This window comes from Miscanthus floridulus, chromosome 5 (assembly GCF_019320115.1).
Source record: "Miscanthus floridulus cultivar M001 chromosome 5, ASM1932011v1, whole genome shotgun sequence".
NCBI lineage: Eukaryota > Viridiplantae > Streptophyta > Magnoliopsida > Poales > Poaceae > Miscanthus > Miscanthus floridulus.
In genome coordinates this window covers 82164585-82188220 of record NC_089584.1, presented here as the reverse complement: position 1 = coordinate 82188220, position 23636 = coordinate 82164585, and the positions used below count along the sequence as shown (strand labels likewise).

At 48.5% G+C, this 23636-nt stretch overlaps 1 protein-coding gene across 1 annotated transcript; it reads right to left on the bottom strand.

The window, feature by feature from the left end:
* Positions 1-176: 176 nt before the first annotated feature.
* On the bottom strand, positions 177-2929 carry LOC136452465 (uncharacterized). The gene is made up of 3 exons (XM_066453083.1): positions 2764-2929; positions 2434-2633; positions 177-559 (listed from the first exon to the last, which is right to left on the bottom strand). Exons 2-3 carry the CDS (start codon positions 2613-2615, stop codon positions 373-375), a joined length of 369 nt encoding a protein of 122 aa, XP_066309180.1. The 5' UTR covers positions 2616-2633; positions 2764-2929; the 3' UTR covers positions 177-372.
* Between the last annotated feature and the right edge of the window lie 20707 nt (positions 2930-23636).

The window sequence follows — 23636 nt, the reverse complement described above, 5'->3', positions numbered from 1 at the left end:
CGACAGAATCGATCACTCTAATGTTCCATCGGTTCACAGATTCATCAACTAGTTGTTCTGTTCATCCAAAACATTCATATATGGAACACAAGGAATTTATTTTGAGGCCAGAAAGAAAGACACAAATCAGTCCGCACACAGGGGACTGCAGCAGATGCAACCAACAAAGAATTACATGCACCAAAATCAACAATTGCGCGAGCAAATTATTGAGGCAATGTTGCAATGATGTGCCCGTCTTTGCTGGCATTCAGCACTAGATAAACTCTTACAAGAAACAAAATTGTGAAGGAAGGCAGGTATCATCGTCGTTTCGACAAGCATCAGGTAAAAGTGTCGATTGTAAAGCAGGTCTTAACCAGTGGAAATCATCTAGATCTTATAGCCGGTTAAGGTGAAACCTCTGCCAACAATCTCTCCTACGCAGAACCATGCATAAAGCTCAACTCCAAATAAAGTCGCAACCCCAAGGTCCTCAACCTTGAGGTCTTTCCTGTTCTTCCATACCTGCTTGACACTATCAATCTCCTTCCAGAATGCCTCATAGCGACCTGGTAGGCTGAACAAACACAACAATGGTTAGAAACAATGAAAAGTAAACTCCTGAATGGCACAAGTTACATATTGCGTCTAATTGCTGTTCCTAATGCTTTTATTAAGTTTCAACAGGCCACTTCATTTAGACAAACAATGATGTATTAATTGCAGCTCCTTGATATTTAAAATTTTGTCAAGCCATTTCTATTTATTATGGTCAATTTCAAAATACCTCCAAGCTACTCCCTCTATTCCAAATTGTAAGTTGTTTTGGCTTTTTTAGGTACATAGCTTTTGCTATGCATCTAGATATACACTATGGGTCTGTTTGGTTTAGCATATGAGCTGTGGAAAAGTTGTTGTGAGTTATGTGTGGTAAAACTGTAAGCTGTTTGGATAACACAAGTATAAAACCTACCCCCTCTCTATCTCCCTTGAAACAGCTTTGAAACAACTTTATATTTCCACCCATGTCAACACTTGATGCTAAAGATGTTATACATAAACTTTTATACACCAGAAAATCAGACTATGTGCACAACATTTTCCCCTTGTCAATCAACCAACATCCAAAAGAAACAAGAATGCAATCACATTTGCCAATAACCAATCAAGTTATCAGTGTTTATATGCAAAGAATCTACTCTTTCATACATGCATAGTTTTCGGCCACAGTGATATTATAAAGGTTCATTTCTAGAACCATACAGCAAATTCTTCTTGCAGTAGTGCCATGACACCTCAACACCACAAGAGAGTCCACACCAGGGTGTTAATTGATCAAACTTTCATGGTTTTCCCTAACAGCCATGCACAGTGCTCTATGCATCTATCTATGTCTCCACGTAAGATGGATCTCAGGAAATTGCAGGAAAAAAAATACAAGGAACAAACATGGATAATCGAGCATACAAGCATTGATGTATAGGTTTATTTTGCTATGAAACTTCAAAATTGTGTTTAATCCACCAAACCAAACTTAAATTCAGGAACTGGCAGGTATAATATTGAAAAAAAGGGCGTACCCAGTGCACAGAGCTCCCGCTCTGTGCGGGGTCTGGGGAAGGGTGTCAGTGGCAAGCCTTACCCTCGCCTGTGCAATGCGATGAGACCGCGACTCGAACCCGGGACCTTCTGGTCACAGGTGGTAAGACTCTACCGCTTGCACCAGACCCGCCCTTCAGGTATAATATTGAAACAGGAGATGAAACATTCGATTGCATAACAGTATACAATCATGATATAAGAAACAAAAACATTACAAATAGATGGGAGATTTATCACATTTCCTATTGCTACAAACCACGAGACGAAATACATATATGGAACACAAGGAATTTATTTTGAGGCCAGAAAGAAAGACACAAATCAGTCCGCACACAGGGGACTGCAACAATGAAGCCACAAAGAACCATGTTAGCCAAGAGGGTAAGCCAAGGACTGCCCTCGAAAGTTGAAGACTGAAGAGCATAAATATGCTGTGCTACCTACAAATGCTCAGGTACACCACCAAAAAATAACCACATTATCCTTTAGCTGATACTGGCCATAAGCAAGTCATATCATACATCCATACTATGTTCAGCTTTAACAAGGTGACTGCAATAGTAGCCAATTACAGCACATTATCCTCATAGCTGATACTGGCCATACGCAAGTCATATCATACATCCATACTATGTTCAGCTTTAACAAGGTGACTACAATAGTAGCCAATCACAGGAGACAAACATTAACCGCACAACACTATACCCATCGAACAAGCGATCTGAACAAACCCCGTTAGGCCGTTACTGTTAACTGCGCGCACGAACAGATCGTGCAGCATTTCAGGCAAGAGAACCCAATTGGCTAATCGCAACGAGACGCAACATCAAAAGAGGGAGGCGGTTTCACCTTGCGAGGCGGGTGTAGAAGAGCTGTTTGGAGAGCTCCTGGCACTTCTCGGCGGTGGGGGGCTGAACGACGTACTGCTTGTTCTTCTCCATGACCTCCTTGTAGTAGGCGCCGCCGTGCTTCGAGGCGAACTCCGCCGCACGCGCCGCCTGCGCGCGCAGCTGCGCCAGCTTCGCCGCCATCGCCGCCGGTCCTAAACCCTACGACACCCCGCACAGAAGGGAAAAAACGAGTCAAACCGAAAGGAACCAGATCTGGACGCACGGGGTGGGGAGGCTACGGATCTGACGGGAAGAGGCCAGAGTTTAGGGTGGAGAATCGGATGCTCACCTTGGTGAAAGCGAAGGGGAGAGGTGCGGGCGCGAGGTGCGAGGAGATCGAGAAGGGCGAGGACGGCGGGCGAGATGGGGAGGGGAAAACGGTGGCGGAGGAGGTGGGTGCGTCTGGGTTGGTCGAGACCTTGATGGTCGAGGGCAGTACCGTCACTTCTGGTAGTTTGGTTCATCAGAGGTTAGGGATTTGTTTCTCGAGTGTTGCAGCCTGCAGATGTAGAGGTTAATCCTAGCTTACTGGCATCGGGCTGATATTGGGCGCCTATATTGCAAACTACCGAACCAAGTCCAACAGACTTCTTATTAATTATTACTAACCACATAACTTTTGTATATGTGATTTTGGCTCTTTGATAAAACTTCATATCTGATGATTATTTGACGATTTTAAAAATAATTCCTCTCATTCTATCTAAATATAATAGTGGGTAAACCTTAGTTAAAAACCCTAAATGCATTATTTCGCGTGATTAGTTGACCCAAGAAGCCCACCCAAAAATCCATATGCAAAAAAATATTAGTCAACCAAAATTATTCTTCTCCCCAGGATCATTGAATCCAACATCTGTTTTATCTCAAAATCTTGTTAGCACAAAAATCCAATAAAAAATAAGCATGTGTGCGATTGGAGTGTAGCAAAATCACATGACACACACCCTTGTCCGGCCACCTATCAGTCATGCTAAATCCCTTCACCAATTTTCTCGGCTCTCCTCCTTCTCGTTTCCTCCCTCAACCAAGAAAAGAGAAATAAGAAAAAGAGAAGGAAGAAATCCCCCGTCACCTCACTAAGGGGGTGTTTGGTTCCTCCTTCTAAACTGTAGTCGTTGTCCCATCAGATATTTGGACATATACATGGAGTATTAAATGTAGACTAATTACAAAACTAAATGCACAGATTGAGACGGGTTTGCGAGATGAATTTTTTAAGTCTAATTAGTCCATGATTTGACAATGTGGTGCTACAATAAACATGTACTAATAATGGATTAATTAGGTTTAATAAATTCGTCTCGTGGATTACTGACGGATTCTGTAATTTATTTTTTTATTAGTATTCGAATATCCCATGCGGCACCCCCATGGGACACCTTCTAAACTTTAGTCACTGGATCTAAACACCCCCTAAATATGGCTAGAGCATTGGCAGATAAGGACACCGGTGAGCAGCTCCACGATGTCGACCACCTCTTCTTGCTCGCCGGAGTTGGAGCAAGGAGCTTCCACAGCTTCTTCTTTCTCCCTCAAGCTTCCAAGAACAAGCTAGACGCCAATCTCCGCCATCAATCCACTCTAGGCCAAGATGTTATGTATAGAGACTCCCCCTCAATCTAGTAAATCCTCTCCCCGAAGCCCTCATTTTCCCTTCTCCCTATAAGGGTTCACTAAATTTACATCTCGCATCCAAGGTCTCGCCACCATGGGTGACCTCGAGCTCCCAAACCCTCATGCATGTCAAATCCACCACCCAAAATGAATTCCCAAAATGGAAGCCACAACATCAAAGCCCATCCAAATGGGTGGCCGCAGATGCCCATAATTGTCCCTAGTATCCTCCTTAGCATTTTGGTTGACCTCGATGGACGATCTATGAAATATGTACTAAGGGGTATGAGCATGGCCACCCTACTAGGGCCGAACGGTCTGAGCATGGCCAACGGATGTGTTACGGATAATGAGGATTCAATTGGATAATTATATTAAGGCCTAGTGGTAACTATATATAGAGTACATGAGAGGCATAAGAGGAAAACTCTATAGTAGAATAATATAGTAAAACCCTTGACTATTATACCTTAACACTCCCTCGCAAATGCAACATGAATGCAATGTTGTTCATTTGGAGAGTTGATACTATGCACTAGCCTTTAAAAAGGAAGAGCAAAATGTACTATAGGTCCATTCACTTTTCATCCTATGTCACTTAGCCCCAACATCTTTCCAAGTTCAATTTAGATCTTTAAACTAATTATGTTGTGCACAGGAGGTCCGTACCCCTTCGGGGGAAGGAATAGATCCTATGTGTATTGTCCACTATGGTGTCGATGTGTACCTGGCTGGTTAAAGGAGATGGGAAATTTCAAACATTGTGGCACTTAGATAACCGTTATGCAGTTAAAGTTTCGGTTATCTATCTAAAATCTGACCACACACTCTATTACATCTCAACCAATGAAAACAAAACCCTATCATATAATTTTTCCTTTGTGCTTGTTTCCACCTCATCTTAATCTCCAAGTGTGAGTTTACATCATTTTAAATGGTCACCCTTTGTCCAATTCCTTGCCTTGCTCATCACCTTGGTGTGGACTTTAACCTAGCTTAATTAACACTTAGCAATAGGTTAGTCCACTCATTGTCTCAATTACCAAAACCAAACTAAGGCTTTCACTAATCCCAAGTGATCTCCCATAGAATGGTCAACACCTTTAAGCCTTAGTAGCATTTGTCAAACATTTTAAAAAGGTTTGTCACGTGATTTTCAAAACACCAATTGAATCTATAAGCAATGCAAAGATTTACCTCACAAGTGGCGCTAGATAACAACAAAGCAAACAAAATTCTCCCTCTGGTGCCTCCTCCTAATGGGGTAATTAAGGTGAATTTTGATGCAGCTTTTAAAACCGAAACTTGTCAAGGTGCCTCAGGAGTGGTTTTATGTAATGCACAAGGTCAAGTCATAGCAGCCAGATGTAAACAACATGGGTCGATTCCTGATTGACTTACTGCTGAAGCTTATGCTTATCGTGATGCGATGCTAATGATAAAGGACCTCGTACTATCAAAGGTGATTGTTGAAATGGTCTGCCAAGAATTAGTGGCGCCATGTAATTCTAGAACTAGTAGGTGTGTTATTATTCAGGTGCTAAATCAAATCCAAGATCTTAGTCAACAATGCACACATTTTGTTTTGGCTCATGTAAGAAGGGAAGCAAACATGGCTGCGCATTATACAACTAAGTTTGCTTTGCTTTCAAGTTTTGAATGTATGTGGTTGCATGATAACCCTAACTTTTTATCTTAATGTATTCAGCGGGACTCATGTTGAGAACTAAAGTAATATAAAGTTTCTTTATTCTAAAAAAAAGTATGCCTATCTAGCCTATCAATCCGGCCATTTTTCATCCTCTATTCTCACCATGATAGGTAAAACTCAAACCCTATGGTATACCTTTGCCTCGAGCCCTTCATCAATCCATGCCATCTTCCTTCATGACATCCATGTTACCTCAAACAATCCTTATGGACTAAGTCATTAACCTTCATATGCTAACATGAAATTTTAGTCTACAAGAATTGTCATTAATTACCAAAGCCCAAATGAGGGTCTAGATGCTTTCAATATCCCCCCTTTTGCTAATTGATGACAACCGCACAAAGGTGTTAAAATACTTTGAAATTGAAGCCAATTCCATACACAAGGTATACTGTAGGCTTGAATATGAATTTTGTAGCACATATTCATGCATGGAAATCATGGGTTAGAATAAATGTCACAAAACTCAACTTGGTAGTGAAAGCTCCCTCTACATATGTGCTAAAGGTTTTGGTTTAGCTTTTGCACATATGTATTGATTTGAAAATTTTAGGAGAATTTTCACTACTAAGTGGTACAACAAGGGTATGTAGGATGAAAGATATTACCTTTTTGCAAAGAGAAGGGGGATTTATATTAAACCTTGGCACAGTACATCCCCAAATTACACATAAAAAAATTTGAAATAAAAAATACATAATATTCTAACCAGATTGTTCTATTGTCATCTTCCCCAATGGCTTCCCTCCAACACCGGAGCCAAAGTAGTCCTTATGCCGAATCTAATGACCAACCCTAAAACCTTGGACATGCCGCTAAAAGCCCTAGTTTAGTTTTGGCTAATTGATGAAACCTTAGTGTACTAATCATATTGCTCTAAGTGTATATGAGATAGGATTGGTACACACCAAGTGATGGAGCTAGATGATGGTGTCCATGATGATGGAAGTGGACAAATTGAGGATCAAGTGCTCCAACTTGAAAAGGAAGAAACAGAAACAAAAATCCTATGGAGATCAAGGCGTATAAATAGGATTTTGTTTTGCAAATCAAGACACCATAGAGGGTGTGATTGGGTTTAGGATAGATAGCCATACTACGAAGAGGGGATAATCATGGTTCAAACGATTATCAAGTGCCACTAGGTGAATTCATACTTGCATATGCATTAGGACCTAGTGTGCTAACTTAACACCCTTGAAAAATACTTTGAAAATGTTGTTAACTCACATACACATGTGTTGAGATACTTGGAGTTGGCACACATGCACAAGGATGAAGTGATTGGAGTTGAATTGGAGAAGATAGAAGGACCGAACTCATAGGCGTAGGGGGCTCCGGACTCTAGTAGCGTTCGGTCCGGTACCTAACCATAAGCCTAAGGGCTTCAGCTGTGGACCAAACCCTGTTGATTAGGGGGTCCGAACCATCTTCGTAGAGTCTGGTTGGGAGCTGGATGAGTGCGGTGGACACGTGGCGCACTGTAGAGGGACCAGACTCTATGGCTATGTCCGGTTGCTTAGACCGAACTTGGTCTGGCTAGATTTATGCGCTCGGGGAGCTCTCCATTTAAAAATCACATGGACCGGACTCTACTGTTCCTACGTCCAGTCAATTGGCCCAGACTCGGTCTAGAGATGTTTTCATGATTCTGAACCTTTTTGTTGTGCTCCAAACGCACTTGGTCGATGGTCCAAACACTGGCGCATGCATCCAGTCTAGAGCGAGCGGTGTTACCATTGGCGCAGTAATAGTCATTTACATTTGATTGGATGACGTGGCGGTGCGTGGTTGGACGAGGAGTGTGACCGGACTCTACTGTAGCAGTTCGGACCTGGGTCCAGAGCAGAGTCCGGTGCCTCTTCATGGGAGTAACGGCTAGTGGAGCAAAGTGGCTCTATAAATAGAACTTGGTTGTCTCTAGCTCACTCTCTTGGATATTTTGATCATCCATACATTCTTGTGAGCTAAGCCAAAGTCTTTCCAATCATTCTCTTGATTGATTCATCATCCAAGTGAGTTGGGACTTGGGAGTGATCCAAAGTGCATTTGCTCGAGTGACTGCATCTTGCGGCACTTGGGGATTGTTCTAGCTATAGTTTTCTTATTACTCTTAGTGGTTGCTACTACCTAGATAGCTTGGAGCGCTTGAGGAGGTTCGCACGTGTTGGTAATTATTCGTGGCCACTCTCGGTGTGATTGTGAGGGGTTCTTGGGCTTATTCCTCGGTGGAGGGCCAAAATCCACTCTAGTGGATTGCTCGTGACATTGAGCGCCCTCATCTTGTGAAGGTTCTTGTGGTGCCCTTATGTAGGGTTAGGCTTGTGTACGCCTATTAGCTCGTGAACCACCAAGTGAATCGGCCATCACAACAAGGATGTAGCTTGCTGTAGGGTCAAGATGGCGACTAGAGAGGGGGTGAATAGTCGTTTCTAAAACTTAATCGCGTCGGCTAACCGAAACAAGTACAGAATTAAAACTATCGGTCTAGCCAAGACTACACCCCTCTATCTATATTCTCTAGCACCTTGTAAAGATCCTAATTAAGCAACAAAGGTGCCGGGCTAACTAGAGCTCACCTAACCAATTCTAGGAGCAAGGTCACACAAACCTATGCCACTAGTATTTCAAGCAATGAGGGAGCTCCTACACATACTAGTAAGAAAAAGCACAAAGCCAACTAAGCTCACTAGCAATGCTCAATAACAAGGCAACCAATGCCAAATTAGAGAGCGCAAATACTTAGCTACACAAACTAAGCAAAGTGACTAACAAGGTTACACAAACCAAATTAGCCACGCAAGGGAGCTACTTCTATGCTACACAAGCAAGAAGGTAACTAGTGAGCTACACAAGCTAACTAATTACAAGAGCAACTACACAAGCACAATATATATAAAAGTAATCACAAGCTTGTGGAAGGGGATTGCAAACCAATAGGAAGAACAAGGTTGACACAGTGATTTTCTCCCGAGGTTCACGTGCTTGCCAACACGCTACGTCCCCATTGTGTCGACCGCTCACTTGGTGGTTCGGCGGTTAATTGGCATCACCCGCCAAGCCTGCACGTCGGGCACCGCAAGAACCTACCCCAAAAGTGAGAGTAGCTCAATGACACGCTCAACTAGAGTTGCTCTTTGTGGCTCCCGCGGGGCGAGCATAATGCCCCTCACAAAGCTCTTCTCCAGAGCACCGCACAAGCTTCTTGCGGGCTTCGATGGAGACCACCACCAAGCTATCTAGGAGGTGGCAACCTCTAAGAGTAACAAGCACCACCAGCTTGCAACTCGATCATCTAGTGCCACTCGATGCAATCTCACAATGCAACACACTAAAATCACATTCACTCGCAATCGATTCGCACTCACTCACAATCGATTCGCACTCTTGCAAGCACAAGTGAGTTAGAGGGCATCCAAGCACTCCTACACAAGCCACATAGGTGTGAGGGTGCTCTCCAACCAGCCCAAGGCCGACCACACACGCCTTTTATGGCACTAAGGGCTAAAATAGCCATTACCCCTTCACTGGGCAAAGCACGTACTGACCGAACGCTGAAACCCAGCGTCCGGTCACTTACAGAGAGGTTCCAGCGACGTTTTTTAGCGACCGGATGCGTCCGGTCATCACTGATCGGACTCTCCCAGCGTCTGATTGCTTCTGGACATGCTAAAAACACTGATCGGACGCTGTGACCGGACTCGCAGGTGTTGACCAGACGCTGGACCCCAGCGTCTGGTCACAAACCTTTTAGTGCTAAAACAGCTATAACTCTTAGCTCTGAACTCCGATTTCGATGATCTTGGACATTTTGGAAAGCTTACTCAGAGGGCTACACATCCCACATACATACTTGATCCAAATCACAATGGATCAAAACAGTATTCCAATCCAAGGACCATCCTATAGTTCAGAGTACACCGAAAAACATTTTTCTCTTCTCTAAGTTGATTCATGACAACTCTAACTTCTTCTCCTTTGCAAATGTGCCAACACCACCAAGTGTGCACCACCATGTGTATGTGTGTTAGTTTTTCACAAACATTTTCCAAAGGATTAGCCACTCAACTTGTCACGCCACTCGATCCTAGTGATGATGCAAAGTTAGATCACTCGAGTGGCACTAGATGACCGATATGCAAACAAGTTTGCCCCTCTTGATAGTACGGCCATCTATTCTAAACCCGGTCATCAACTTCTCTACACACCTATGACCGGTGAAATGAAATGCCCTAGGTTATACCTTTGCCTTGCGCATTTCATTCCATCTCCTCCAATGTCGATGCAACACATGCACCAACATAATCAACAATGATATGATCTACTTCATATCATCACGTGATCATATTGGTTCATTGATCTTGACTTCACTTGATTTTCACCGTTGCCTTCATCCATCGGCGTCAAGTCTTGTTCAAGCTTCACCGCCACACGGTCCATCGCTCCAAAGCCTCCGACTTGCCCTTCACGCTTACAACCGGTCCATCAAGCCAAGTCTTGTCTTGATCTTCTCCACCTTGATCACATGACTCAATGTCATGTCTCATGTGCAATAAGCTCCTTCATCATCACATGTGTGAGCTTTGCAACATCTCCAAACCATTTTTACCTTCATGGCATATGTTGCTCACACACATGTACTTGTGGACTAATCACCTGTGTATCTCACATAAACACAATTAGTCCACCTAGGGTTGTCACTCAATTACCAAAACCACACAAGGACCTTTCACTTGCTGGCAAGCAAGTGAACCTCGAGATAAATTGTGTGTCAATTGGCTCTTTGGTTTTCACTTGGTGATTATATATTGTCTCCTGCCACGTTTTAGTATACCACTCTATCTCTCTTGCTTTACATTCATATATTTATCTTGTGTAGTAGTAGTGGTAGTTTGAGTAAGAGTAGCTCTCTTGTTTAGCTAGTTGTTTAGTTTGCTAGTTAGTTGTTTAGTTGTTTTAGTTTCTAGCTAGCTGTCGCGGGGTCACAACCTTGACAAGCCTTGTTGTTTGAGTTGGTGTTAGAACACATGTCTGTGGTGGATCGGGTGGACTAAAGAACACAAGAATCATAGAGAGGACGCAACGGTTTATCCTAGTTTGGGCCGATGAATGCCCTACATCTAGCAGCTGATGATCCTTATACTCAAGAGCACCCAAAATCAGGGGTTTATAACAGAGTGTACAGGAGAAAGAGAGAGATTTGGTAGGGAGTTAACTCGGTGCTAATCCTAAGGTTGCCTCGCTACCGGTGTAGCCTTCCCCTCATCGGAGAGGAGGAAGACGATGGATGCGATCGAGGAGCTCTCAGTGCCCCTTCTCTCGGTTGCTCTACTTTCGGTGCCAAGCAGGAGCGGATGGATGGTGAGGAATGGAATGATCTATCTGGGATCATCCTCCCCCTCTAGGATTCAACCTTACCCCTTATATATTGAGATAGGTTGGGTACATGGTGGTTTGGGGGGGTTAAGGCTATGGTCTACATGCGCCAGAGTCTAGGAGGGTCTTTCAGCAGCGCTCTGTTGATCGTGGCGATGTTGTGGAGCCAAAGAAGCCCTAGGCATCGTTTGGCTACTCTGTTTTGACACTCTACATGTCAGGCTGTGTCAGCTTGGATCAGCCTCCCCTAGGTGGACCTTCCAAAGTCTTCTTGGTGGTGAAAGAGGTCAGCTCCAGAGGCTGACACGTGGGCCTAGAAGCCCCCAAGCCACTAGAGGCCGAAGGAAAGCTTGTCTTCTTGTGTCATGCTCCGTGTGTGACCCTATCAGGGGAGCGACCAGTAAGGCCGCTCCCAAAGTGTTGCGTCGAGGAGCCCCCAAGCCTCAGTGGCTCGAGGCGTGTCTTCTTATGCCCAGGCCTTGGCTGGTGTTGTATGTCAGGCAAGAACTGAGGGCCAGGCTCAGGTTTCCCATCGATCGAGAGCTAGAGGCTCGAGCAAGCCCCCAAACCCTGAGTAGAGGCATCGGTGTGCTCAAGCTCGGGCAAATTCCTTAGTCTGATGGTGCACGTGAGCATACCCGATTGGTTTAGCACCTGAGCCCCCGAGCGATCCTGGCGGATCGGCCGGGGGGTCTTTTTGGTCGGGAACCATAGATGCCAAGGCTTAGTATACCTATATGTTATGATCTCGTTAGGAACCCCTAAGCCCTTCATGGCCTCACTTATTCATGATGGCGACTAAGAGCTGAATTTGATCTTCTGGTGACCGATCTATCCATGGCGGGGATGGCTTCCGCTAATGAGAGTATGACACCCTGCGTGGGTCCCTTTCCCTAGTGCGATGGGGGTGCCCAGCTATCGAGGGCGGGTGATAATGGTGCCATCCTCATTTTGATCCTATGTCTCATAGGTCTGCGGTCCGAGCAAGGGTTCGGTGAACTCATCCAGGAGTTACCAACTTTAGGCTCGGGGGCACCCTTCCTTTTGATCAGAGCCTACCGTGGGTTGGGTGATCAAGAGCGTCTAGGCTCTGGCTCGGATCCACCTGATCACCTAGTGCGCCATGCCCTTCTGGGGGCTTTGGTAGTAGGCCCCAATCCTCTCGGCCTAGCCTTCTTGGGCCAACCTTCTGTGGCCATAGGTTAGGGCATGGGGAGCGTGCTGATCTCGGGTGAGGGGTCCTCACTGGGCCTAGTGCTCAGCGGCTCCTATCCCAACTCCAGAGAGTTAGTTGGTTTTGGGGGCGTGTCGCCCGAGCACCCATCGATCGGGGGTCGAGTTGCTCCATGTGGGGAGCTAGCATAGTCCCCAAGGCAGTCGTGGGGCCTCTTGTCAGCAGGCGTGGTGGCTTCTAGACACGTCCCATTGGCTGACGCTCTGTGTAGGCGGTTGATGGCGCTTGGGGCGTCACGCTCGGTAAAGGAGTTATGGCGTACACTCCCACATCATCCCACTTCATCTAAGAGATGGGACGTTGGGCCACGTGGAGCGGATCTAGTAGAGGAGAAGCCACGACACTTAGCATGCATGGATCCAGGCGGTTGATGGTGGTCGGTGGCTCCAAGGAGAGTCAGATACCCTCAAGTCCCATGACGAGGCGTGCACAAAGTGGGCAGCGCGCGTGGTGAAAAGTGGAGCAGGGACTTGACTCATTGTTAGCATCCACCTGTCTCCACCTTTACTATGCAACCTCCATCACACAACCACCCTTGGGTGCATTGCAGGGATTGAAGGGATGCCTGGTCGGTTCCTCGTGGCCCTTTCTATCTGTCGATGGCTAATTGGAGGGCCCAGAGCCACTCTTGCACATCGACTGGGGCTATAAAGGGGGAATCTCAGGGACACGACACCTTCTATCCCTCCTCTGACTCTTTCTCTTCCTCTCAGATCCAACTCCTAGTGGCAATGACAATGATGAAGTGCGATGCCTCCCTCTGAGTGAGCCTTGCTTGCTTCATCGGGAGATCGCTCCCATGAGAGTGGAAGGATTCCAGTGATGCCGCAGCCATGCCTCAGGGTCGAGGTGGTCGCATGGCTAGGGCCCTCTAGGGAGGTGTCGAAGTGTACCCACCATGGTGGGGGCGACTGTCGGCTAACCTGCCCACTTGGGCTACTCTAGCCTCATCGCCAATGGTCGAGGCGCGCGGCGCAATGTGGGGTCAGGGGCACCCACACCGCCCTTGCCTACGGGGCTCAGAGGCACCCACACCGCCCATCATCACCCATGTGTCGCATCGTGTCCTCCTGAGCCCATGGTCTGGCTAGTCATGGTGCTCTTAGGAGGGCTCGGGCGACTGAGGTTGAGGCCAATCTCTAAGCTGTAGCTGGGAGATATCTACCTCTTCTCAATGCACCCCAAGCCTTCTGCTAGCGCCCTTCCAACCTCAAGGCTCAGGACCCCTAGCCTCCCCCTTCAACCCCTCTAAAGGCCGCTCCGCTTGGGAGAGGTCGGGTCACTTGCATGGCCGGTCACCGGCGGGCTTCTTCGCCGCCTAGCCATGGCACCGGCACTCTGCATCCTTCAACGGTTTTTGCCACCGTATATTGTAATTAGGTCATTCCCAATTAATGAAATTACTTTTGTTTGTAATCTCATTGCTCATGAGTCATGCTTGGAGACTTAGGCCCCTCATTGGGATGGGCTATTATGATAATGGCCTCGGTGGCCAAGATTGCCGCGCCCATGCTACTAGCGGGTGAGTCTGTGAGAACCCCAGGTTTACGGTCGTTCCATGCCCTAGTCATGTCCCCCAAAGGGGAGATCCTCAGCTTCCTGACCAAGCCACTCGTATAGTTCCCAAGCCCATCTATCGGTGCTCGAGGGCTAACTGCCTCCCTTGTTGGGTCACCATGAGCGGCTTGAGGTCGGTACTCAAACATCATTCAAAGGTCAGTCAGTTTCACTTCTGAGCACCCGGCTAAGGCCTCTGGTGTCCAACCTTGAACGTCCCTTGTACCTTTTGATGCTTTGGGCGGTCTTGAAGCTTGGTGGGCTAGCCTTAGTACCCTCGGTGATTCCCCTTCTAGGGGGACCTACGCCATCGTGCGGCTAGGTGGCACAATCCGATGAAGGATTGGGAAATAGGGAGATAGCTGCAAATGAATGAAATGGACACAAGAGAAGGGAGAGAGGAGATAGCTGATTACACAGCGGTCGGGGCTATTCTATTAGCGCTTTTGTCGATCTCTTGCCCAGTCCTCCTGTTTCGTCCATCCCGTCCCATCCTCGCCTCGCTCAGGGGGGCTTGTGGCGTAGTTCTCCTTCAAAGAGGGCAATAGGCGATTAGTTTAGTCAATCCTTTGGCTCAGCTGAGCCACTGCAGAAGCTACTCAGGATAAAGGAGACAGCAGTAACGACAAGTGAAACAAGAAGGTCAGGAGAACATGACTTACCTTGGTTTTTGTTGTTGGAGAGGTAGGCCGACGAAGGAGGTTGGTAGGTAGGTACTGGCTAGGGAGATGACACTTCTAGGTGGATGGCTTAGCGGTGGCCTTCCCTCATGGGGAAAGTCAGAACTCACCTCGATCGGGTATACCCCTTCTGGCAGGCCAAGTGAATGGATGGAGGGGCTAGCCGAACCATTGCTGCCACTAGGGACCTTAGCCGCCTCACCGATGCTTGGTCGGTCGAGCACCATCGCTGCCTTGGCTTCTTCCTTTGTCGGTGCCTATTGACACATGTGGTAGCACACAGAGACAAAATCCACAAGCACATGGGTATCGAAGTAGTTTTCACCCAAAGTATTATCGAGTATCGTGTCCATGGAGAAACGTGTGTGTTGTCTATTTATGGTTTGTCCAGGGACAACAATCAAGGTTGAAGTATGAGTAGAGAGGATTCCTATGGTTATAACCCTATGCAAAGCAAGGCTTATGATTCTAATGTTCACTTCGAGACGTCGCTTAGATGGTTCTTCTCTTGATGCCTTGATCCTGGAATGAGGATATGAATTAGGGTTTTAGGATGGCTCTAGGGAGGGGGTTGGGGCTGCTATATATGGGGGTGCCTGGCACCCTCTCCCTCTTAGTTAGCCTCATTGGTACTAAACTTTCCACCATATCTCTCAATTAATCCCGCAGCTCATGATGTGGAGGTTTTCTTTTTTCGAAATTTATATCTTTTTATTCTGAGCTCCAAATATAGCAAATAATATATCCATTTCGATCAGCTCGACGAGCTCTTCGCAATGATGCACTCCAATTCACCATTTGAGATAATTTTGTTCTGTGAAAAATTAAATATCCTGCGAGACAAGTGAGAGCACAAAAACTCGTGGAACTTGTTTGAATCAAACCCTATAACTATGTTTGGTGATGGAATTAAGTATATATGCTGGTTATATTGATGGTTTATAATTGGTATTAATGACCATCAACAAGCTCCCCCACACTTAACCTTTGCTAGTCCCTGAGCAAAGCTAAACTTGGACAATGGATCAGGAGTTGCATCAATGTTTTCACTCCTCAAAAGTACACATGCGTTCAAACAAGAATTCTCCTCCGGATTAGAATAAACTGATATGACTTTTAAACTTACCCATATTACCTTCAACCATGGGGATTATTAGCCTTTAGTTGGGTCTTGAGCAATTAAAAGACAAAACGATCAAGTCAAGCACTATGTTTCAAGTTCCTTGTTCCACCATTGTTCTAGAGTTTTTCTAAGTTTTCAAAATAAAACTCAGAGATTTCATTGTGACACTCTCAAGTCTCTCAATATATGTGATATTTATGGATCCTCACCAAGGCAATAATGATATTATGTCTTTCTCTTCCTACCACTAAGGCTTTATGTGGAGTTCATAGGTAGGGAGAAAGCTAGAGCATACTTGTAGTGCATATATTGTAAAGTCAAACAATGGATCCAAAGAGAGTTGAGTCATACAATCAAATCAAGATGTGTATGTGTGTGGATGTATGGTGGATATATTTGGTGGCTAACCTAATTCTACTTCGCTCCTTGAAAGCTTATCTCTCTTTTCAAACTTGGAAACATTTTTGCAAGAAAACAGGGGCTATCTTTTTCATCTCTTTTTTATTTTCAGACGAGCATCTGAGTACCCATTGTTTTCAATATCTCGGACACTTGTCCATTTTTTAAACCCTTTTTTATTTTTTTATGAATAACTTTTGCATAGCCCCATGTCTCTTTTCTGCAACAAAACTTTGAGAGATAGTGTCAGTGCAGAAAGTGACCAACAAGTAAATATTTGTAGTTTTGCCATACGTTGTGATCGGAGGTGGCCTAGCACTCAATGACATAGGGTTTATACTGGTTCAGGCAACGTGCCCTATGTCCAGTTTGAGTCGGTCAATGACTTTATTCCTGAGCCTAGGTGCTCGAAGTTTGATGTGGGGTTATAAATGAGAAGGAGAAAGATGGGGGGTACAAGAGGTCCGGTTGCACTCCGGTCGGAAGGGCCAAGAGTGATGGGAGCCCCGCTATGAGCTAAGTGTTCTAGCGTGTGCTCGTGGTTTGAACCTGGTGGTTCTGCTATTGTGTAGTAGTGAACTTGATCGATCTAATGAATTTGAATCCACCTATCTATTGGAAGAGAGTGCATCCCCTTTTATAGATGAAGGGGATGGCCTTACAAGTGAGAGGGAAGGAGTACGTTTGCTGCTAAGTCTTGCTTCCCATGCCAGTGGGTATAAGATGATGGTAGGCACCCACAATACTGTTAGATGTCAGATGTACGTGGGAGGTTGTATTGTCTTCTTCGGGTATGGCAGATGTCGACGCCCGCCACACTATTGATACCTAGAGGCATGCAAGGGGTTTTACCATGTTTGCCTGGTATGGTAAATGCCAGCTCCCACAACACTATCGATGCCTAGAGGCATGTGGGGGAGCCTTACCGTATGGGAGTTAATGGCACTCACAATACTATAGGGGAAAATGTTAGTGCCTACAACACTGCTTGGGTTCTAACATGCCAGGGAGGTCGTAGAGTACTGTTTCCATAGGTGTACAGGGTACAGACCCCGGTATTGCGGTTTGACTTGTGCGCCCTGCCTTACTTTCTCCGTCTGTTTCCTAGTCCTTACCGAGCAGGCGTCCTCAGTCAGTTAGTCCTAGTTGGCTCTAAGTGCGCCAGTTGGAGAAGAGCAGTGAGCTGGGGTTTGGCGCATCCCCGGTCGAAGACGTGGGTCGAAGTCGGAAGTGATGCTTTGGCTAGGCCTTCCGGTTGGAGAGTCTGTCCAAAGGTGGGCTGGAGATCAAAACGAGCGCTCCGGTCGGAGTGGTGGGCCAGAATCAGAAAACAGGTGTCGTTCCTCCTCGGCCAGACCTTCTGGTCGGTGATTGGATCGCCCTTCTAGCCTATTGTTTAGATACATGGGCTGGCCCATGAGTTGCGTGTTGTCTGCCTAGGCCGAACCTTTGTTGGGAAGCCGGTCTATGAGGGACCCCAGGTTTATGAACCCGACAGGAGCCCCAAGACCTCGGGCAATTCGGGTAGAATCGTTAGGGGGATTTTTGTCTTGACGGCGGGTGCACGCGAGCGCACCCACGGGTGTAGCCCCGAGCCCCTGGGCGATTCAGGCAGAATCATCTGGGGGGGTTTCGTGTTGCCAGCGGGGGAGGTTTTCATTTTGTAAGCGGGTGCGCGCGAGCACACCCGCAGGTGTAGCCCCCAGGCGATTTGGGCAGAATCGTCTAGGGGGTGTTGTTAGCAGGCGTGTGTGCATGTTTTTAGTTGAGACAGAGTCGTCAACCAAGGCATCATTGTGCAGCCGAGGTGGTTAGTTTTAGAGATCGGGTGAGACGAAGCTCACGGATCCTGGTGTCGGTGCGCGCCGTGGGATCGGGCGAGGCAGTTAGTTTTAGGGATTGGACAAGACAGAGCTTGCGGGTTCTAGCGTCAGTGCGCGCCGGGGGACTGGGCGAGTCAGAGTCATGGATCCTAGCCTCAGTGCAGCTCGCGTATCCAAGGCAGTTAGTCAGTTAGTTTAGGGATCGAGCGAGGTAGAGCCCGCGGATCCTGATGGGTCGAGTTCGGGGTGGTATACCTAGTCGTTTTGGTGTGCAGTTGAGGCGTAGCCGAGGGATGGGGCGAGTTCGGGGTCACAGACCCAGTCATTTGGTGTGCAGTCAAGGCGTAGCCAAGGGATGGGGCAAGTTCAGGGTCGCAGACCCAGTCGTTTGGTGTGCAGTTGAAGCGTAGCTAAGGGATGGGGCGAGTTTGGGGTCGCAGACCCAGGAGTTTTGGTGTCTTGAGTCCCTGAGCCCCGTTGGGCCTTGGTAGGGGTTAGTTTGAGTTGTGTGCGTTACCCCGTCCTCGGTTTCTCACAACCAGAGGGGCTGAGCTTTATCGCTTGCCTTGATCGCTTAGGCTTGAGTGACGCACTCGGTGAGTTCGCTAACGGGTATGATCGAGTAGAATCTAGGTCTATCGTTCATGATGGGGTCAGCATAGCCCTCTTGTGACATTCCACTACTCCTTTACCTACAACCCGACAGATGCCTAGGTCATTCCGGAGACTGACCCAGGTGGCCTAATGGTCTCCCCTCGATGGAGATTTTGTGGGCTTAGCAGAGGCTTAGGATCAAACAAGAAGGTTCAGATGACCCTGTCTGCTTTGGGGCAGACGGGGCAAGGGCCACACGGGGCTCATCTGTGTTTTCTCCCCTGGTTTTGTTTGACGTGGGGTGGCCTCAAGCCCTTCGTGGGCTAGCCTTTGAACCCCGGTTGATCGTTGCTCATGTTGAATGAGGCAACTGCCGCTTCGTGATGCAACACGAAGCGTTGTGATGCATTTCGCTGCACGTGCGATGGCTTAGTTCCCGAGCCCTCGGGTGGTTCTGGGCCCGAATCGTCTAGGGGGCACGGGCGTATGGAATGAATGCGTGTATGGATGTATGAAATGATTATAAGGAAATAACAGGGGTCGGTAGTGTTACCTTGATGACTCAAGTGATGGGGTTTGAAGAGCTCCAATCGAAAATGTCTGATCGAGACCCGTGCTCGTCATTTGTGACGGAGTTGGCATGGCCTACATGGGGCGTCCCTTTGCTCCTTACCTATCTCTCGGTGTTATCCTGAGTCGTTCGATCGACTTAGGAAGCCTGATGGTCTCTCCTGACGGAGATTCCATTTCGAGTTTTTCCAAGTCCCGCCTGGGGATGCGGAGAGCTACCTGTGTGTGGTGGTGCTTTGGTTCTTGTGCCCAACGTGCGGTAGTGGTGGGCCATACTCTGGCCATGTCCCGTCTGATTAGGCGTTGTTCCATTGGGTAGGGCACATCTCATCGGTCAGGACGCATCCCATCGTATCCCATCTGCATTAAATTGGGAAGAGAGAGGGTTTTTTGCTCCACCGTTTTGACTTTCCCGATCGGCGCGCCTTCCCCAACTGTTGCACCCTTTTCCTTAAGAAGGAGAATGGAGAAGGTTTTCGCCCCGTTCCTTCGCCTATTCCCCATCTGCCGCCTCCTCTCATTTTCCTTCTTGCCAAGAGCGTCTTTGAGAGCCACGGTGGTTCCTAGGAAAGAAAAGGGAGAGAGCGAGGGAGAGGAAAAAACTCACAAATCCTTTCACGAACCTGGAGCGAGATGTCGGACTAGAGGTCATCTACTATGAGGGAGTCGGTGCTAGAGGCCTTCGCCATGAAGGGGTTTCTGTCGCCAAAGGAGGTGGCACACTAAAGGGCTCCTAGGAGGGAGGAGTTTCTGCAACCTCGGCTCAGCGTGGTGGTTTCCTTTCTCGCCTTCCATGAGCACGGGTTAGGATACCCCACGCACTAGTTCCTACATGGGCTCCTCAATGAGTGGGGTCTAGAGCTGTAGCATCTCAATCCAATGAGGGTGCTGCATATCGCCGGCTTCGTCACCATCTATGAGGCCTTCCTCAGGATGGAGCCGCACGCAGACTTCTTTCAGTGGCTTTTCTCTAGGCGAACTTTCCTGGTGGGGAATCCACCTAAGGCCGCACCAGTGGGGGGATTTGCCCTATAGAGAATGCCGAGCGCGAGGGGCTTGTATCCTGCGTACATCCCCAGCGACTCCAACCGGGGATGGCACAGGGAGTGGTGTTATATCAGGTACCCGGCGGAGGCTCCCTTCCTGGCGTTCACTAGTGGGAGGCTAGAGAGGCAAGATAGTTGGTCGTGGGGCCCTCCCTGTCGGGAGAAGAAGAAGGTGGAGATCATCGAGGTGGAGCTCCAGAAGCTCATGCAGCACGGCCTTGATGAGGTGCGGGTGTTCCACACCCTCTACCACCGTCGGGTTGCTCCATTGGCAGAGAGGGCGCGGCCGATGTGGAGGTACAGCGGCTTGTCGCACCCTCATCATGCATCGTCGGAGGAGCTGGCGGGCGACGAGGTCTGGAGTCGCCTCGACCGGGTGCTACAGCTAAAGCCCATAGAGAGGGTCGATAGAAAGCCCGGACCTCTCTGTGTCCAAATTGGTATGCTCCTCTTTCTTTACTTCATGTTCTTTTCCCCTTTGCTTTCCTGCTTTTTTTATTCTGAGTCACCTGTTTCGTAGGGACTTGATGGTTATAGGTCTGGCCACTCCTTCCGAAGGGACCGGAGGGCGTGGCTCGGCAGGCTGCCCAGAAGGACAAATGCCAAGAAGACAAAGAAAGGCGAGGTGGCTCAGTGGAACTATAAGAGGGAGAAGGACATCGCCCGACGTGTGAAGGTTAGGGAAAATAGAAGTGACATCGAGTCAGAGCTCGAGTCGGAGGATCCCATAGAGGTGGATGACATGGTTTTCTCTAAGGAGGAGGAAAGCCAGGAGGTCATTGTGACCTTGGTAGAGCGTCGTGACCCTATGGTGATGTCTGCTGGCGATGAGCAGGAGGCAGAGGGGCCAGCCGAGGTTCCCGTGCCGAGGAAGCATGCCACAAGCACGGACGCCATCGATGAAGGGAGGCAAAGCGGATGCGGTCACCGCGCCCATCGGTGGCGTCGCCGGTCTTGTCCCTACCTGCTACGGGCGTGGCCGAGCAAGCTAGGCGGTCAGAGGAGTAGGCTTGCACCTGTGTGTCACTGGGACCAGTGCATGACTCGCAGCGGGAGGATGCCCTTCCTGCTGCTTCAGTCAGGGCATCCCGAGCCAAAGGTCATGGTGACCCGCAGGCCAGGTAGGAGCCGGTTGGGACAACTCTGCCCCTGGCTGAAGTGAGGGAGCACGGGTCGCAACCTAGGAGTGGTCCTCGCCCTATGGGCCTATCGACGTCGGGTCTTGGTTTCAGAGTCGTGCGTCTTACCTCCCAGTATGTTTTTTCTTTGTTTCTTTTCGATCTTGATGTTGAGTCTTTTTGGAGTATGACTGACCTATACTTTTTGTCAGTGGCTGAATGATGATGGGGTTGAGCATTGCCCCAACTCCCATGCAGGAGATTTGGAGGCCCACCCTACAGCACGCCGCGGCAAGCGATGAGAGGAATAGGGTGGTGGCGGCAAGTCCTTCCCTTCCGGGGGTGGTGCCCCCTAGGCCGCTTGCTAGTACGGCGGCAATGGTGGCGACGGTGCTAGCAGCGATCCCGGTGGTGACGGTGGAGGCTTCACCAGTGGTATCCCTCATGGCCCCTCCTCTACCAGCTATGGCGGAAGAGGAGGAGACTGAGACCCCTACCTCACCGAGCGGAGGGCTGCATGGCTCACCCTCATGGTTAGAGCTGAAGGCGCCGGGGTGAGACATGGCTGGGATGGCGTCAGAATGCCCATTGGTGGCCCACGCATCCTAGGTGGTGGAGGTCCCATCCGATGACAAAGCGGGTGATGTGGTGGAGCTGCCAGTGCCGCCGTAGGAGCTGGCAATGGTTCAGTCGAAGGCTGGGCCTTTCGGTGGGCTACCGAAGGCTAATCTAGAGTGGCCCTGCCCCGAGGACCCATCAAAAGTGTGGCTTGTCCTTTGGGATTCCCATGAGTGTTAGCTCTTGGACATCCTTGGGGGAAAGGACTCACCATAGAGTCCGATCTCGCCAAGCTATCGGTGAAGCTCGAGGAGACCTAGGAGCGGGTTAAGTTCGCCTAGCAGTTGGTCAAGGTCGACCTACAGCTCGCCACGGAGGTGAGTTTACCATGTTTGTCCTTGATCTCTTAGTCTCTTGTTGATTGCCTCAGCATGCTTGTTTTTTGTTTTCATAGGGTCTGAAGGAGATGTCGTCCCATAAGTCATGTTTCCTCTAGATGGAGCATGCCCAGATGGCCAAGCTTGAACATCAGCAGACTCCGTGCACTGTGAGTCCTAGGACCGAGCGACCGAGGTGACCGCGGTGCGGGCAGAGGAGCATGTGGTAGAGCAAGCGACCGCCGTTGAGCAGGGGCTTGAGGCGGAGAAGGCCCGCCAAGTGGATACCGAGGCAGGGCTGTAGAAATCCCTAGTAGACATCGAGATGGCGCTCTAAAAATCCTTGGAGACCCTTGAGTTGGAGTGGAATGCCCTCGAGTCAGAGCGGAATGCCCTGGAGTCGGCGCGAAAGGCCTTGGAGTCAGAGCAAAAGGCCCGGTCGGAGGTAGACCAGGAAGTGCTCGTGCTTTGGGGTCGGGTGATGGGGATGGAGGAGGCGAACGCTCGGCTACGCGAGCTGTAACAACCCGGGTTTTTGGAGAAGTAAAAAATACAAACTTTTTAAAATTTTTCCTACAATATGTGAAGCATGTAGATGCTAGGACAAACAAAGAACAATTTATAAATAAATTGTTGCATACATATAGTGATGCTTGTAGGAGCTTGCCAGAGTTCCTTATTTGGTTTAGGGTTTTGTGTTGGAGAGCACAAGTCCGTAGCAAATCCTTTTGACTCCTTCTGGAATCTCTCATGAACCCCTTGACCTAAATTCTATAATCAACCAACTACCTTTATCAACTTAATGCCCATGAATTGCCAACCCTTGACATGGACCCCACTACCCCTAGTTGACCTCTAGTGGACCCCATTAGGAAGTGTACAAGTTGGCAACACCTATATACAATACACGAGCCTTGGTTTATTTAGAAAATAGGAATAGAAAGGGATAGAACAGGGAGGAGAAAAAGGAAATGGCCAAAACAGACCAAGGCGCCAGCAGGCCTAGCCAGCCTCTCCCACTCGAAGCCGTGGCCTAGCCTACCCTGCCAGCCCGCTCACCCTCGGCCCAGCTCGCCACTCCTCCCTTCTGGCCCGCTCACGCGCACGTGGCCTGCTTGGCCCAACCAGCGCAACGCCTGGCCTGCCCCTCACTCCTCCCTTTGGCCCGCCCCGCCAGTGCCTTGGCCCAACCAGGCCGCTGCCACTGCATAGCCCAGCCTAGCCAGTAGCTGAAGTCCTAGCCTCCTTAACCCTAGGCAGCGCCCTGGCCTCCAGACACCACCGCCACTCGCACGCCAGCGCCCCTACACCCGCGTCCCGACCGTGCCCTTGGCTCAGGTGCCCGTGATTCACGCTGCATGTCCCTCTCCCTAGCATGG

Coding starts and splice junctions, on each gene's coding strand:
- LOC136452465 (XM_066453083.1), bottom strand. CDS start 2,615: ATGGCGGCGAAGCTGGCGCAGCTGCGCGCGCAGGCGGCGCGTGCGGCG. Junction 560..2,433: donor TTCTACACCCGCCTCGCAAG/GTGAAACCGCCT, acceptor GTGTTTGTTCAG/CCTACCAGGTCGCTATGAGG.